Source organism: Nylanderia fulva, unplaced genomic scaffold (genome assembly GCF_048542155.1).
Source record: "Nylanderia fulva isolate GAGA-0341 unplaced genomic scaffold, ASM4854215v1 Scaffold182, whole genome shotgun sequence".
Lineage (NCBI taxonomy): Eukaryota > Metazoa > Arthropoda > Insecta > Hymenoptera > Formicidae > Nylanderia > Nylanderia fulva.
This window is the reverse complement of record NW_028190077.1, coordinates 196,574-211,263: the sequence shown is the minus strand read 5'-3', so window position 1 is coordinate 211,263 and position 14,690 is coordinate 196,574. Positions and strand designations below refer to the sequence as shown.

Sequence of the window (14,690 nt, the reverse complement as noted above, 5' to 3'; positions counted from 1 at the left end):
GGACCACAACCAAATGGTCGAAACGTCATGAAAGTATTGAATAAAATTGCTAGTTACGTCGAAATCAATTTTGCCAAGTTTATTTTCACCACTAGCGTCCAATATTAATTTTGATTAATCTAAAAATAATATACTGGGCCAGTTATTATTTAGTAATTTATTATTTTAGCCATTTTTAGGAGCTCGAATATTAGTCCCTAATTAATCCTTTTATCTAAAAATAGTACGCAAACATTTTCAGTGTGTATTTTCTCGTCTCTGACGTCACAATCTAACATGGTCGCGTGAATTCCAAGAAGTCTTAATCGATAGATTGAGTTCAAATAATATCAAAAAAGTGCGTCTTTATTTTTGTTATGTATTTTGTAAAGGGAAATAGGATACAAAGTTTCAATATAAAAAATTTCTTTAAAAAAATGTCATTGTCGTCATTATTCACGCGAGTTCCAATGTGAGAAAAATATAAATAGCCTTTGTTATTACAAATTATAAAAATCTGCAGAGTATTAATTATTATCATTATTATTAGAAGAAAAAATACTTTTCAAAGCTTAAATTTATAAATACAAATATTTCAAAAGAGATGTATAAGGAAAAATTTCATAAAAGTTTAAGAAATTATTTCTCTCTGCTCTACATAAAAGACCATTGTCCGGGAGAGCCCCGTTAAGCGGGGAGCACACACTTTTGCATAAGCGCATAAGCATATGCATAAGAAATTCGATTGGTTGAATTTCTTATGCATACGTTTATAGATCAATCAAGATTCTTATGCTTACGCTTATGCACCTATGCAAAAGTGTGTGCTCCCCGCTTGAGCCTACAAATCAATTGCAACAGCATCACTTGCCGACATCCCATTTGCCATTATCTCATTTAACTACAAAAAATATTGCCAACAGATCGATTGCCTATACTAATGCTATTGCACACAAATAAAAAATGAAGAGACGGACGAACGTTTGCACACATAACAGTTTTACGCACAAAAATTATTGCCTACAGATCGATTGCCTACAAGCTCTATTGTGTACAAATAAAAGACGAAAGACACCGATACAGTTCCGAAAACTCACCCCCGATTTTTTTGAAATTCAGTATTCTTACGTACTTTTACGAATATCACAGTGAAAATTGGCGACTATTTGATTTTCATGGTGAGAACCATGAAAAACCATTAAAAAATTAGTTTTTTAGGATTATGTCAGTAAATACGGAAAATTATGATAAATATTTTAGACAAAAATTTTATATCTTACAGAAAACGCGTGGAAAAGTGTATGCGTGGTAACGATGGGTTTTCCCCCTTGGAAGGGGGCTCCACTACCAAAAAACTAGACAAATAGATTTGCGTGGAATCTCGCTTTGTGTGGAAAGTTGCAAACCCATGTGGAACCTCGTTTCGCGTGGAAAAAGTGTATGCGTGGAAACAATAGGTTCCGCCCCCCTGCAGGAACTCCACTACCAAGAAACTAGACAAATAGGTTTGCGTGAAACCTCGCTTTGCCTGGAAAGTTAGGTTTTTAGAATTATCTCAGTAAATACAGAAAATTACGATAAATATTTTAAACAAAAATTTTAGATCTTACAGAAAACGCGTGGAAAAATGTATAATTTTATAGAGTAGGGTTATTGGTGTTTCCACCGTAAAAGTGCTCACTATAACCCGACTCTGAACCCGACTCTGACCCGATTCGAACTCTTGGTGGAAACATAGTTATAGATGAACAGATACAAAATTTAAATTCCATCGTTTTTGTTGAAAACTATTACTCGTAGAGAAGCTTTCATTTGCGCACAGTACAATTGCCCATGGTGCTATTGAACACATAAGGTTGCGCACAGTTCTTTTGCACACCCCTTCCACGCCTACATACACACATACACACGGGGGGTGCAAGAGGGAGAGGGGCTTTCGGCTCCTCTTCTTTCCCCTCTCCCGCACCCACCCCGCCGGATAGCATGCGTGGAAGGAGTATCCCGCGCTCCATCGCCTTATCAGTGAAGTGCCGTATATCATTATATTTCTTTTAATACTTCGCTTTAATCTATCTTTTACTTTGACCAAATTTGTTATACATTGACAAAGTGCATGACTACCAACACTATCTTTTTGACGAAAGATCTATATTTTCTGAAGCCACATTTCTGCCGCCATTAGCTCTTTTCCTTTTTTTTCTTTTTTCTTTGTAAAGTTGTTTCCCTCTATAATCTAGCATGTCCATTCATGACTCGAGAGGGTCTACTCTCTCTCAAACCACTCCTGTAATTCTAAACACTGCTAAAAAAAACTATTATTTTGCATGCCCTCTTATCGAATGACGAAAAATCTCTGAATCTTATTTCATCTGCTTTCTCTCCTTTTTCCGAATTTGGTGACGACGATAAGATGGAATTCCAGAATGACGACGATGATGCATCTAATAACAATGTAAATATTAACAATAACAATTCTTCCCCGCTGCTGCTCCTCCTCTTGTCCCCTGTAACGGATCTGCATAACCTTCCAAATCAATAAATTCTCATAAACAGTTCTCTTAAAACATCGGCAAAAAAACGCAAAGCTGAGGAATCTAGTGACAAAATACTTTCAGCAAATAAGCAAAATAACACGCCATCAAGTGAATTTGACGTCCTTGAAAGAGGTAAGAATTCCTCTACTTTTAAAAACAACTATAACCTTTCTTTCAATCAGCATAAATATGATGCTAAAGCTCAAGGCCTTTTTGATGTTTTGATTCAGCCACAAACATCTATTGATCTCATCACAATTGGTCGTATTATCTCTCCGATTTACAGAAATGATATCATTGAGATCAAGAAATCTAGTTATTCTAGAATTGTTCTACAATTCAAAACCAGAAGTGCTGCTAATAATATTCTCACTAATTCTGTTTTGAAGTAAAAAAATTATAAGATATTTATTCCTTCTTTTAGAATATTGGAAAGAGGCATTATCCGCAATGTATCTTTGGACCTCTCTGACAATGAGATTCAAAATATCGATTTCACAATTCCGATCACCTCGATCAAGCGATCGAACAGAAAAAACCCTCTTTTTTTTAGTTTTGACCCTCTGTGCTATGTGAGTTGTGTGTGTATGTGTGTGCGTGCGTGTGTATGTACGTGCGCACGTACATAATTTTGAATTTCTAATCGCAAAAAAATCTGTACATATTGATTATGTGAAGTATTCAATATCAGTAAATCTCCGAAATAGTATCTTACTCAAAGCTCAATTTCTGAATTATCTAGTTTTTTATAACATTTTGTATATTTTTTTCTCTAAAGAGACCAACTTTTTTTTACTAAATTATTTAATACTAAAATATTAATAGTTATTCGTAAAAATTCGCATATTTTCTGCGAATACTTTGAAATCAGAGAATATTCGCGAATGCGAATACGAATATTCGTAACATCACACACACACACAACACACAGAGAGGGTTTTGAGTCTCAAGGAGTGACGAACTGTGAGCTCCTGATCTCTGCTAAAAGATGCTAGACGGACTAAAAGGACTTTAAAAGTGGTTATATGAAGGAGAGACCAGACGAATTCGAATATCTAGTACACTTTAATTTAGACGAAACTTTAACAAAATGTGATATTGAAGATTGTAATAATAATATAGCTGTAGTAAGATGTTTTTGGTGCAAGAAGTCATTATGCTTGAAACATTTTTTATCGAATATAATTATTGTAATGTGTATAATGAATGAATAATGAATAATATAAAAAATTTTTTATATATCTTATTGTTCGACGGTAATTACGCACCTAACACGGATGAGCGTATATATGGGAGCGTTTATAATTAATTTTCGAAAATAATATTTCGTAAAATAACTTTATTACACATGGTTGAATTTGGAAAAAATAAGCTTTAAATTAAGGTAAATCAAAATTTTTAATTTTGAAAAAATTAAGTGGTAAAAGTTTAAAAAAGAAATAAAAATAAAAAATTTTTGTTCATATAACTTTAAAGTACTCTTCAAGCCATCAAAGTTTGTTGTACGTTTCTTCTTTCTATCTCTTATAGTTTAGTAGATATTCGATCCTAAAGAAAAATACCGTTTTTCTTTAAAGGGGTGTTGCACCCCTTAAAACTCAAATTGCGCACGTATAAAAAAATATGTGTCTTTTATATTTGTATATTTAACAATATATTTCAAAGAGAATCAAATCGGTTCCGGACAGTTGTGACATGTCCCTTGTAAGAAGAAGTCTCTGCCAGCATGGTTTGAAGAAAAACCTTTGCCAAAATAAGGAAGACGAACTGTGAGTAATCTTATGTGTTCAATAGCACTGTGCGCAATTGCAACGAAGGCAATTGTACTGTGCGCAACTAAGTTTCTCCCTCACTCGTACAGTAAAAATGAATAGAACATAAAATGTTTATCTCTGTAAGATCTAAACTTTTTGTCTAAAATATTTATCACAATTTTCCGTATTTACTGAGATAATCCTAGGAAATTAATTTTTTAAGTAAATTATAATTATTGTGAAATCGCCAGAGTTCAACTTAATATAAATATGTATAATAAACCGACTTATTTGGCATTTATTGATAAAAATACACGACGTTTCGGCCTTTGGTTTAGGCCCTTTTCAAGCAATCTAAAACAATTTTTTTAACAAATTATAATCTTGAGTTTTTATAAATTAAATTAGAAAATAGGATATAGAATTACATTTTATATAAAACATCTTCGTTTGAAAGTAAAATCGCGTGGTCTACTAAGTTGTTAATCGTATTAATTTTGTATTTGAACGGATGGTTAGAAAAAAAGTTCAAGTATCTTCCAGAAGATGTCGGTTTCTGATACCAATTAGTTAGAAGTTTCCCATTCGACCTGATGACAGTGGTGTCCAAAAAATTAAAATTTTTATGTGAACGATCAGTGCTAGAAGATTCGATCCACGTGGCGAGATTGATCGTTAGTCAATTCGAAAGGAAAAATTTTTAAGGAACGTGAAAATGCCCACAGGAGGATCGGGCACGAGTTCGGGGGTACCGAGCCCGGGCTCAGGAACAATTTCGGCGCAGAAAGTGGCAATTGCCAATCCGCTCCAGGTCGACGTGTTCGACCCGCAACGGCAGCCGTTAGCGAGATGGTTGCAGCGGTTGGAAGGGGCGTTCTGTGTGTTCAAATAATGGAAGATGCAGATCGAGCGGCCTATCTATTACATTTTGTGGGCGTAGAAGCTTTTGGAATTCTGTGTGATCGACTCAACCCTGTCGATCCGTATACGCACACGTATAAGGAGTTAGTTGAAAAATTAAAAGAATTCTACGCACCAGAACCACTGAAGATCGCAGAAATATATATATATAGGAAGCGTATGCAACGCTCAGAGGAGAGTGCATAGAAGTACATGGCCGCTCTTCAGAAATTATTGCTGCATTGTAAATTTGGAGATTATCTGCAAACAGAACTAAGAAACCAATTTGTATACGGGCTGAAAAATCAACAGATCCAGTCAAGGCTGCTGGAGACGGCCAATCTTACAAGGGAATCAGCTTTAAAAATTGCTTGCATGGAATTGGCGGAAAAAGGAGTCAGTAAATTGAAGGAAGAAAATCCATTGGAAACAGCCGTTGACTTTGTTGGTGAAGGAGCAAAACACAAGAGGACAAAAGGTCGAGAGAGCCGTAAAGGAAACAAATCAACAAAGCCAGAGAAAGGACACATCGGCAACAAACCTTTCCAATTTCAAATAGAATAATAAGTACAATAATAAGCGTATTCATTCCAAATTAAATGATATTGTTTGTTTTAGATGTGGACAGGCTCATTTAACACCTAACTGTACCCTTCCTCGGAGCGTCAAATGCAGAGAATGCGAAGGTTTCGGGCATCTACAGAAAGTCTGTAAAAAGAAGAGACAGGCCCACTTGTTGGAGAAGGTTTTTTATGTCGACGATATGAAGCATCTCGAACATAGAACAAAATTTACAGTGCCCCTCTGTATTGAAAATAGAGTGATAAAATTCGACGTAGATTGCGGTGCGGCAGTTACGCTGGTAAGCATTAAATGGCTCAAAAACCATTTTCCGAAATTAAAATTACATACAACGAATTTAAAATTAAGGTCGTATTGTAAGCAAAATTTCGTGCCCCTCGGTTTTGTAAAAGTTAAAGTAAAAGATGAAAATCAAAATATAATGTTAAACATGTACGTAGTAAAATATGATAGAGACCCATTGTTGAGCAGAGAATGGATAAATCAATTAAAATTATTAGATAAAATTAAAAATAGTTTAATGGAGGTAGAAGACAAACAAATGTTAGACGCGTCGGGTAAAAAGCGATTGACAAATTTATTTAAAAAATATAATAATGTATTTAGTGAGGAATTTGCGCATATTAAAAAATTTAATGCCCATTTAAAATTAAAGCCAGAGGCAAACCCAATTTTTATAAAAAATCGTACGGTACCGTTTAAAATTTTGGAAAAAGTAGAAAATGAGTTAGAATGCATGGTAGATGTGGGTATTCTAGAAAAAGTTGAGACGTCAAGATGGGCAACCCCAATCGTACCGGTTTTGAAAAAAGACGGTGGAATTAGAATCTGTGGTGATTTTAGTATCTCAGTTAACCCGTCATTAATTGTGAATGAGCATTTGTTACCTACGATAGAAGAATTATTTGCATCTATGTCGGGCGGCACGATGTTTTCAAAAATCGACTTAAAGCAAGCGTATTTGCAACTACAGATTGAGGAAACCGATAGAGATTCTCACGTTAAGTACGCATAAAGGATTATTTAAATGTAATAGATTAATGTACGGAGTAGCATCTGCGCCTGCTATTTGGTAACGAACTATGGAAAACATACTTTCCGGAATACCCGGGGTAGCAGTATTTCTCGATGACATCAGAATCGCGGGAAAAGATATAGAACAACATTTGAAAAGACTAAAATCAGTTTTGAAACGTTTATCTGAACATAATATACGTATCAACATCGAGAAGTGTGCTTTCCTTAAAGACGAGATATCATATTGTGGTTATTTAATAAATAAAAATGGAATTGCAAAGGAACCGAAGAAAATTGAAGCCGTCCAGAAAATGCCTAGACCAACTAATATTACACAATTACGAGCTTTTATTGGCCTAGTTAATTACTATGGACGCTTTATAAAAAATCTAAGCTATATATTATATCTACTAAATAATTTGTTGAAGAAAAATGTAATTTTTAAATGATCCAAAAAATGTGAAGCCGCGTTTAATAAAGTAAAAGTAGAATTTGGAAGCGACAAAGTTTTAGTTGCTTTTAATCCTAAGTTGCCACTAGTACTTGCAGTAGATGCTAGCTCGTACGGTGTAGGAGCCGTTTTATCTCACAGGTATCCCAATGGTACAGAGCGCGTAATCCAGTACGCATCGAATTCGCTAACAGAAACGCAAAAGAAATACGCTCAAATAGATAAAGAAGTATTTTGAAACGTTTATCTGAACATAATATACGTATCAACATCGAGAAGTGTGCTTTCCTTAAAGACGAGATATCATATTGTGGTTATTTAATAAATAAAAATGGAATTGCAAAGGAACCGAAGAAAATTGAAGCCGTCCAGAAACCAAAGACCAAAACGTCGTGAATTATTATCAATAAACAACTGTTTGCCAAATAAATCGGTTTATTATACATATTTTTAATGTTTAAGGTTTTTCATGGTGTTCACCATGAAAATCAAATAGTCGCCAATTTTCACTATGATATTCGCAATCAGCGCATCAAAATACGTAAGAATACTGAGTTTCAAAAAATCGGGGGTGAGTACTTTTTGAAACTTCATCTGGGTCTTTCATCTCTTATTTTGTTATTTGTGCGCAATAGAGCTTGCAGGCAATCAATCTGTAGGCAATAATTTTTGTGTGCAATACGGTTTGTGCGCAAAACTGTTATATGTGCAAACGTATGTCCGTCTCTTCATTTTTTATTTGTGCAATAGCATTAGTAGGCAATTGTCCATCTTTTCCAAAGTACTCTGTATAATTATTTTTAGAAAAAGACTGGATTCAATTTAGGCCCCCCGAATGAACAATTATGATATTATAATCGATAGGGAGGCACTCACGAAGTCCGAAACAAGATTTTAATTGCCTAATTGAAGTTACATTTTCCTCCTTCAGAGGCATCGCCGACACAAGAACAAAATTAAGATTTTTTTGACATAGGTATGACGGCATAAATTGTGTCCAGGTTAGCCAGATTAATGAACTGTCCCAAATACATTCTAGACATTATTTTAATGTTTTTGGTGCAATCCGACGCAGAGAACTCAGAGAAAACCTCAGACAAGATAGTGGTACATGATCATAATAGCGAACTTTAAGTAGCTCTAACACTTAGGGAACTCATTACAAGATTCTGCCCATGGAACTTTCTAATCTCCTTGTGATGCTCTACAATTTTAGCTCATTGCTGTTCACCAAGGACCCAGTATTCTCCTATAAAATTAGGAATAATCCTTTTTATTTCATTTTAATATTAATTTTTCTAAGGAATATAATGGATGCTAAGGAAAAAATAAAAATTATTATTTACAAGTAAATTTATTTATTTATTAAAAAAACATCATTAAGCTTCTATGGAATGGCATATCTGTTGAAGAACACGCATTCCATCTTTGAATTTATGATATTTATATGATTGTTTCGATGATAATCCAATAGCAAATTTTTCCAACAATATTATTTTTTCATCTTCTTCTGTCAAATTCCAGATATTGCGAAAGTAGATTGTTTGAAGGAAATTATTAGTGAGAATTGAATTGGTCCATGCACACACATATACCTATATAATAAATAATAAAATTAGATTTTATTAAAATGTAAATATGAAGAATTATTTGTGAAATATTGTACACTATACATATATTTCGTACAAATTCTTTGAATAGAACAAACATATACAATCTTTTAAGGTAAAATGCCATAATATTTCGAATATATTTTGAATATAATAAAAAAAATCTTTTGTTGATTATGAATCTTTAGAAGGTTAAAAAGACGTTATAAATGTAAATTTTTTGTATAATGAAGGTAAAAAGAAAAATTTTTTAACTGATATAAAACTCAATATCTAAAAATATTTAAAATCCCAATTATTAAAATAATATATTTTTATTCTTAATGTATATGTATAGATTTTCCGATTTAAAAAAGTATAAAGTATTGTGTATATAATTGTTTACTTACATTCATTTTTAGAATTCGTGAACACGATTTCATTGAATGGATTATTAGAGCACAAGTTCTGGCAATGTGCACAAATGAGTCATTTTTAATAGTTTCGTCAGTGAAATAATTATCCAAATCGTCTATCAATAGCACAGAAGGTACAGCTGCATACATATGCAATTTCACAAGTTGTTCTATAAGAGTTTCATAATCCGGCAAATATCTGTAAATATTATAAGATAGTATATATGTATATATGGTAGATACATTAATAATTTTATTAAATTTTTAATATGAAAAAGGTTTTATATAATTTCTTTATTAAAAAAGATTATATTAATTATAAGTTTTATTAGATATTATATCAATAAGTCTCTATGTATAATTTATGCGTGTGTGTGAAATCCATACTACATCACTCGATGTTTTCTATGTGACGATAAAATTTATAATTATACACTTTTATGTTTTATATGCGTTTTCCGTGTATTTGTTAATAATTTTTAATAGACGGTAACATTTTTTTGAAAATTACTTAGAATTATGATGACCTTGACAACTTACATATCGTGATCAAGATCCTAGATAGACATATCAGCAGATTGCCTGCATAATGACAGAATTTAAAAATTGAAAATGCTTGCATAAACATTGAAAGATGCATTCTCATATGATATTAGTATTATCAGCAAACGAAATTATCTAATGCTGTAAAAATTGAAAAAATATGCTGCTTATTTTATCAGAAATATAATAATTGCAGCTATGCATATATAGTAAAGTGAAACATATTGCTATTTTATAAAATATATAAAATATATTTAACAAAATAACATCATAATGCACAATTAAAATTTATTAAAATGATTCGTAATTTTATGCTGTTCTAATTACATTACAAAGTATACATAAAATGTTTGCATACTACATATGTTCAGCATACCTGTCTATCTGGGATCATTTAAAGTGAAATCCCTCATCTATAATTTATATATATTAAATATTGTTGAATTATAATCATAAAAAAATTTCATTTATATTCATACTTGTAACAAATGTAAAATATAAGACATATACATATTATATATTATTATTATATAAATCTTACATAAATCTCATTAAATCGAGAGCCGCAACTGTTGGATCACTTCTGTCGTGACAAACCGCCGGTCGGTTTTCTAAAGGAGTTGGTGAAATATAAACGACACGTCGTCCCTTTTCTGCCCAATATATTGCTGCCTGAGCAGGAAAAACTTTTAAGAATCTTATTTGATACTCACCGCAGCTGTATTAAATTGTGACATTAGAAGAGGAGAGAAAATACACGCTGAAAATTTTTGCGTGCCACTTGTAGATAAAAAGATATATATATATATATATATAGTTTATAAAAAGTTAATCTCTTACTTATATGTACATACCTCAAACATGAAAGATTTGCTGAGTATTTTTGGGCCACATAATAATGTTGTCTTGACATTATTCTTGCACATGTTATAATCTGAAATATTTCTTTAAATTTCTTTAAGATTAATTTTAGCATATTGTTTAATTTAACAGCGCTAACAATAAGTGCTTTTTTATTAAATTTTTTTATTTGTATTAATTTGTAATTTTTACATAAATTTTTAATTTTTCTATTAATTTTTAATTCTTTTGTATTTTGTATTATCGTTTTTTATTATTAGGATGATCTATATATGAGATTCTAACTTCTAGCGTAAATGAAAATCTATAATTACGAATATGTACATACATAGTTTTTTTACAGTGTTTTCTATATATTATTTTTATAGTTTATAGAATACAGGGTGTTAAAAAATTAGATCGACAAATTTTGAAGGGAAATAGAAGGTTTTCAAATTAATATTTTTTGTTAATACTACTTTTTTCTACGTTTTATACTATATATGGTATAAAATAGGAATGACTTAAACAAAAATAAGGATATAATGAAAAAATTAAATTGTATTTTAATCTTGAACAAAACACGAAACAAATATATAAAAGTATGATTCTCTTTTTACAATAAATTCTCAAAAATTCCTCCATTAGCTTCAACACAAAAATAACAAACTGAAAAAGCATAAACTTATATCTTATACATAATAAAATTAAACATTGTAGAGAAAATTAGTTTCAATAAAAATTATTTATTTTGAAGTTTTTTCCTTTCAAAGTTTGTCGGTCTAATTGTTTAACATTCTATTTAACACCCAGGAAATTAAAACAACTATTTTGTTAAAATAATATACAAATTTCTATATTTACTTGGCGCAATATTTTAATATTATTTTTGTGGGATAAATCTAGAAAATTAAAACAAATATGTTTTATACAACTTTTTGATTAAAATAATTTTTAATTATTACGATTCTACATGGATTTATAATGGGAAACGAGGTCTACATTTATACAACTTTATTGTATATGTTTGCAACTTTCATTTTTCACTGACGCGCGTAACTTATTAGTATCTTTTTTTTGAAAAAGTAAGTCTGTAGAGATTATATATTATTCTTTTTAGTAATGTGATATACTATATTTCTTTCTTAATATACTTTCTTGTTATGTTACTATTCTACTTTTTCTTTCATAAGTATATAATTGTAGATATAAAATAAACAAATAATAAATAACATAAAAAGAAAAACATAAAATTTTGTATTTTTGATAGCTCATAGCATTAATAATAGTTTTATATCAACAATTATATATTTACGAAATAAATAATGATATATAACAATATATTATTATGAGAGAAATAGTAAAATAATAACCTATCAAGAAAGTAGTTACAACTATGAAATTATGAAAGAAATAACAAGATTTATAATTTGCAACATTTTATATTAACTATTACATATTAGTGAAAACCCTATTAAGACAGTTGTATAACAACAAATAAAGCAGTTACAATAAGTTACAAATATCATTATTTTAAAAGAAATAGCAAAATAATAGTGTGACAAGATAGAGTAATTATTAATATTATTATATAGAATGTGATATGTAAACATGTATACACACACACTGATACTGATGTACTATATTTCTTTTATACTAATAAATAATTCTTCCTTGTACTACTATCTTTCCAGATAACACCATATCTAAAAGTGCTACATCTTTAAGTAGTCTTTAAGACGTCTTTAAGAAATCTTATGATATAATATCCAAAAGATGTCTTCAAGACATCTTAAAAATGTCTTATGCATTAATTTTAGACATAGTGTTGTCTGAGTTATTTTTTCATAAGTATCTAATTGTTGATCCAAATAAAAGAAATAAAATCTAATAACTTAAAAGGAATAAATAATATAAAGAAAAAAATCACTCCTAAATGCTATGAGTTATCATATACTTTCATTACTTTTGTTTAGATTATTTATTAATAGCTTTTATTGACTTTCTCATTTTATGTTACAATTATTTACTTATAAAAGGAATAGGATAATAGCATTACAAAAAATAGTTATTAAAAAAGTATAGTACAGCACATATTATTGCATATCACACATATGTAATATATATCATAAAATATTGCTTTTTCTATTTCTTTCATAAATATATACTTATATAATGATACTTGCAATTACTTTCTTGTTACGCTACCATTTTACTATTTTTTCATAATAATTACTTTTTTGCTATGCTACCTACTATTTTTTACATCCTACTATTTCTTTTATAAATATATAATTGTTGATGCAAAATAAGGAAGCGCATAAAATCTAATAATAATAAATAATATTAAAAAGAATCATAAAAAATGTATTTTTGATAGCTTGTAATAATGCTATGAATACTGTGAATGCTATAAATTATCAAAATACAAAAATATATATAAATTGTTTATAAATTCTTCAAAATACAATTCTTTATAATTATAATTTTTTATAAATTATAAAATATTTTTATTTACACAAATATTTTTCACAAAAGCAAACTAACCGCACTTTATTTTTCAATACTTAAAGTAGGTTTCTCTCTGCTTCAATTATTGGTTATTTTATGTGTAGTAATTTATAAATTATAGTTGACTTTGACATTATTAAAATTGTATTAAAAAATAGTAATAAATTATGAATTATGGTGGACGACCGCAATATTGAGCGTTTAAAGCGAGGAGCACACACTTTTGCATAGGCGCATAAGCGCAAACATGAGAATCTTGATTCTTCCTTCTTCCTTTCTTTATGGCAATGAAACGCACAGTTTTATGTTCGTGGTTTCAGGCGGCCAGATTATCTTCTAAGTTAGTATTGAGCATTATTTGATTATTTTGAGCTGATATAAGTGTAATATGTGTAAGAGTGTCGGTGTAATTGTAAGTGTATCGGCCAAAATGATCGTACAAAGAAAAAAATTTTGTCAGACGAAACACGTCCGAACACGTCAACGAACGCCAACAGAATCTTGATTCGTCTATAAACGTATGCATAAGAAATTCAACCAATCGAATTTCTTATGCATAAACGCATAAGCATATGCATTCGATTGGTTGAATTTCTTATGCATAGGTTTATAGACCAATCAAGATTATTATGCTTACGCTTATGCGCCTATGCAAAAGTGTGTGCTCCCCGCTTTACACCTATATGGAGCTAGCCGACAAAAATTATAAAATATAATTATTTTCACTTTTTCTGAATATATTTTGTTTGTAAATCGTTTGTGATTGATTGTGAGTTTTTAACGTTTGTGACAAATTAAGTTTTTTGTAATTAATAATTTTTTTTTAATCATAAAGTTAGCCGACACTTTTTAGTAATAAACAGATTTTGTAATAACTAACAATTGTAATCGATAGGAAATCGTTTGTGATTTACAAATATATCAATATAATTGTTTGTGTGAGTTAATAATTTTTTTATTATTTGCAATAAATAATTTTATAATTATAGTGCGCATGCGCAAAGTACTAGGGCTCTAGCCAATAGCGCGTCGACGCATTACGTTGGGAAATAATGATATTTCAAAAAGCGTTCAATCATATTCATTTAATCAGGATATAGAACCGCATGCTGCAATTTATATAATAAAAAATAAAAACCAGTAATTATTAAGTAACTTTAACATTGTGATTTAATAAATAATATTTGCCAGTACGGTCGAGAGGAGAGTTTTACTTTTTTAAATTCTGTCTGGCGATTCTCAAATATCTACGTTTTTATTTTTTTAACATACTTTCATATTATTAAAAAACACAGTATATTTTTCTTAAAATTAAATAATATTTTTATATATTAATATTATATATAATAAAATATAAGAGATATTTTTCTTTGTATACGTACATTTTAAGTTCTAAATATTTGTTATTTTTGTTATTTCTATTTTATTTTATTTTCGAGGTCAAAATGATTGCTTGGCTTCTGTTTCCTTCTGTATAAGACAAAATTTCACACAAAGTACTTTATCATACTTTACAACTTGTAAATTAATATCATTTTATAAATAAATAATACTTATCTAATATATCCTTGTGT

The 14,690-nt window shown here is 30.0% G+C and overlaps 1 protein-coding gene and 1 long non-coding RNA gene across 13 annotated transcripts; one reads left to right on the top strand and one right to left on the bottom strand.

Annotated features, from left to right (window-relative positions):
• Positions 1-1,786: 1,786 nt before the first annotated feature.
• LOC114935457 (uncharacterized) lies at positions 1,787-10,710 on the top strand. Of its 3 annotated transcripts, none has more exons than XR_014924489.1 (3): positions 1,819-2,001; positions 2,402-2,645; positions 2,938-10,710. It is a non-coding gene; the product is annotated as an uncharacterized LOC114935457 (long non-coding RNA). The 3 variants fall into 3 exon arrangements; XR_003820490.2 differs by having other exon boundaries at positions 1,825-2,431; positions 2,533-2,645; XR_014924488.1 differs by having other exon boundaries at positions 1,787-2,645.
• On the bottom strand, positions 8,547-13,628 carry LOC114935454 (uncharacterized). Of its 10 annotated transcripts, none has more exons than XM_029308297.2 (5): positions 13,124-13,628; positions 10,620-10,710; positions 10,307-10,483; positions 9,217-9,421; positions 8,547-8,812 (listed from the first exon to the last, which is right to left on the bottom strand). In XM_029308297.2, exons 2-5 carry the CDS (start codon positions 10,676-10,678, stop codon positions 8,597-8,599), a joined length of 657 nt encoding a protein of 218 aa, XP_029164130.1. In that variant the 5' UTR covers positions 10,679-10,710; positions 13,124-13,628; the 3' UTR covers positions 8,547-8,596. The 10 variants fall into 10 exon arrangements, with proteins under 10 accessions (XP_029164130.1, XP_029164129.1, XP_029164131.1 ...); XM_029308296.2 differs by having other exon boundaries at positions 13,153-13,628; XM_029308298.2 differs by having other exon boundaries at positions 10,620-10,699; positions 13,153-13,628.
• Positions 13,629-14,690: the final 1,062 nt, after the last annotated feature.

Bases quoted from the DNA above. Each gene is read 5' to 3' on its own strand.
- LOC114935454 (XM_029308295.2), bottom strand. From the start codon at position 10,741: ATGCTAAAATTAATCTTAAAGAAATTTAAAGAAATATTTCAGATTATA. The intron at 9,422-10,306 runs GTAAGATTTATA...TAATATTTACAG, and splicing joins CTCGATTTAATGAGATTTAT to ATATTTGCCGGATTATGAAA. The intron at 8,813-9,216 runs GTAAGTAAACAA...TTTATTATATAG, and splicing joins CACGAATTCTAAAAATGAAT to GTATATGTGTGTGCATGGAC.